Source organism: Borostomias antarcticus (genome assembly GCF_949987555.1).
Source record: "Borostomias antarcticus genome assembly, chromosome: 1".
Lineage (NCBI taxonomy): Eukaryota > Metazoa > Chordata > Actinopteri > Stomiiformes > Stomiidae > Borostomias > Borostomias antarcticus.
The window spans coordinates 56,269,554-56,272,053 of NC_140234.1; the positions used below are offsets into that span (position 1 = coordinate 56,269,554).

General features: G+C 46.3%; 1 protein-coding gene across 1 annotated transcript in view; it reads left to right on the forward strand.

Moving 5' to 3' along the window:
• Positions 1-1,639: 1,639 nt before the first annotated feature.
• Positions 1,640-2,500, forward strand: part of slc23a1 (solute carrier family 23 member 1) — a gene marked incomplete at its 3' end in the record, with an annotated part of 13,835 nt that continues 12,974 nt past the window's right edge. Inside the window, exon 1 of the mRNA XM_084436844.1 lies at positions 1,640-1,808. Coding sequence (XP_084292970.1) covers positions 1,776-1,808 — 33 coding nt within the window. The 5' untranslated portion in view covers positions 1,640-1,775. The remainder of the gene's footprint in view (positions 1,809-2,500) is intronic.

Genomic DNA, 2,500 nt, shown 5'->3' on the forward strand with positions numbered 1-2,500 from the left:
TTTTACTGACTCATTATTTGATGGTTATTCTTTGAGACTGTTTTACTGATACTGCTTTTAGCGGTTAATGGTGACCGCTGTACTGGAGGTTGCACCGACAGATATACTGGCAGTTAGACTGACAGTTGTACTGACAGATTATTACTGGTTATTACATCACGGTTTTGACACTTATTCTGATTTGTTAAGTTGACGGTTTTACTGGTTTCTTACTGACTAATCAATCGATTATCTGACAGTTTTACTGATTTCCTATCTGACGGTTTTACTGATTTCTTATCTGATGAGTATACTGATCCGGTAATGTCCATGGTTTACTTATCGGGATATTGAACCGATATTGTTAAAACCTAATGACCGGTTTGACAGGTTTATTCTTTTGGGTATCTACATTTGACTACTTTTGACCTATTGATCTCTTGTTATTCGGACTTTTACCCCTGACTATTTACACCTTTTACACCTTTAATTATGAACGCATTCATTTCTATGCTGATATATTATTTGATTGTTATGCCGTTTTGCCATTATTGCGCTTTTGCCTACCATCTCATGACTATTAAACAATATTATCCAAGTTTTCAATAAATTCAACGAACATTCTAAAGGCAATAGTGTACTGTCACTTTTCTCTCCCTTAACTAGGGAGGTACTTAAAGGGTTAGTACGGTGTTTTGTAAAAAGTTAAGTTTATGTCTGCTATACTATCTGGTTCTTAACGGTTGACTCTAGACACATCTTAACACTCCCTTACACCAATAATATTGGTGTTAATCATTATCCTAGCAACCACACCAACTGATATCTCTAAGAGTAGAGCGGTCGTTAACCAAAGTGATTAATGGCTGATATCCCACTCTTAGGTCACAGTGGGGAGAAGCGGTATTTGTAAGCAGGGAGGGCTTTGGGATAGGAGACCGTTAGAAAGACTAGGCGAGTCTACTCATACTCACACCAGTTTATTCCACCCCATTGAATCTCGGGGAGGGGTAAAACCCTGCGAGCTCTGGGATAGTGAAATCCTGAGTGATAACTGGTAAACAGACCCCTGTACTGGGGTTTCCTGGGAGACTCCTCTCCTCTCCTCTCCTCTCCTCTCCTCTCCTCTCCTCTCCTCTCCTCTCCTCTCCTCTCCTCTCCTCTCCTCTCCTCTCCTCTCCTCTCCTCTCCTCTCCTCTCCTCTCCTCTCCTCTCCTCTCCTCTCCTCTCCTCTCCTCTCCTCCTTGTCTTCTATCTCCTTGTCTCTCTCTCCAGTCTTCCTGCTGCTCTCCCTGTAGGTCTCCTGCCCCAGGCTCTCCTGACCTGCTGAGTCCCCAGTAGTGTGTGTGTGTGTGTGTGTGGGGGGGGGGGGGGGGTGAGGGTAAAGTCCGTCCGAGGGGCAGATCATTAACTATGTGGTAATCTGAATCCTACCAACCCCATAAAGCAGCCTACTCACCAACAAAGCAACCAGGTCACACGTGTGTGTGTGTGTGTGTTCAAAGAAAGAGACCAGTGGCCAACATCCATCACTGAAACACACACACACACACACACTCGCTCGCTCACTCACTCACTCACTCACTCACTCACTCACTCACTCACTCACTCACTCACTCACTCACTCACTCACTCACTCACTCACTCACTCACTCACTCACTCACTCACTCACTCACTCACTCACTCACTCACTCACTCACTCTCATAAACACACTCACACACACACACACACACACACACACTCACTCTCATAAACACTCTCACTCAAACACACACACTCACTCACCGGAGACAGATGGAGCACATGGACACGTCGGTGGACCACAAGGTAAACAATTTCTTTCTCTCACGTGCACACACACACACACACACACACACACACACACACACACACACACACACACGCACACACACTATAAAGGCCTGCTTCCCGTATACACGTTGAAATAGACTGAAATGCTTGTCAGGTGCTTCAGACTTCCTAGTCCTAGACCTAGTCCTGTGTGTGTGTGTGTGTGTGTGTGTGTGTGTGGAGCTTGGTGGGCCCGGCCCGGTCTCAGCGATGGTGAGGTGTTCAGCTCTTTCTGTTCTGCTGCTCTCGGACGGTCCGGCTGTCGGAGACCCTGTCCACGTCTCATATCCCAAAATGCCTTTCAGCCGGTCAAACTGTTATGGTTTCCTTGCGGTGGTGTGATTGGCAGGTGTGGCGTGATTGGGTCGTTCTCACCGCCACTCTGGAGTTTGAATTCTACCAGTCGATGGTCGGGTGTTAAAGGAATATTGAGCGTTGTTCTGGGATTCTGTTTCATCGTACTGTCTTCTTCTTCTACTGCTCTTCCTCTCATCTCTCTCTTCCTTTCCCTTTCTTCCATGGTCTCTCTCCTCATAGGCCTTGGCCATGATCTCTCTCTCTATCTCTCTTTCTCAATCTCTGTCTCTCTCTCTCTCTCTCTGTCTCTCTCTCTCTCTCTCTGTCTCTCTCTCTCTCTCTCTCTCTCTCTCTCTCTCTGTCTCTCTCTC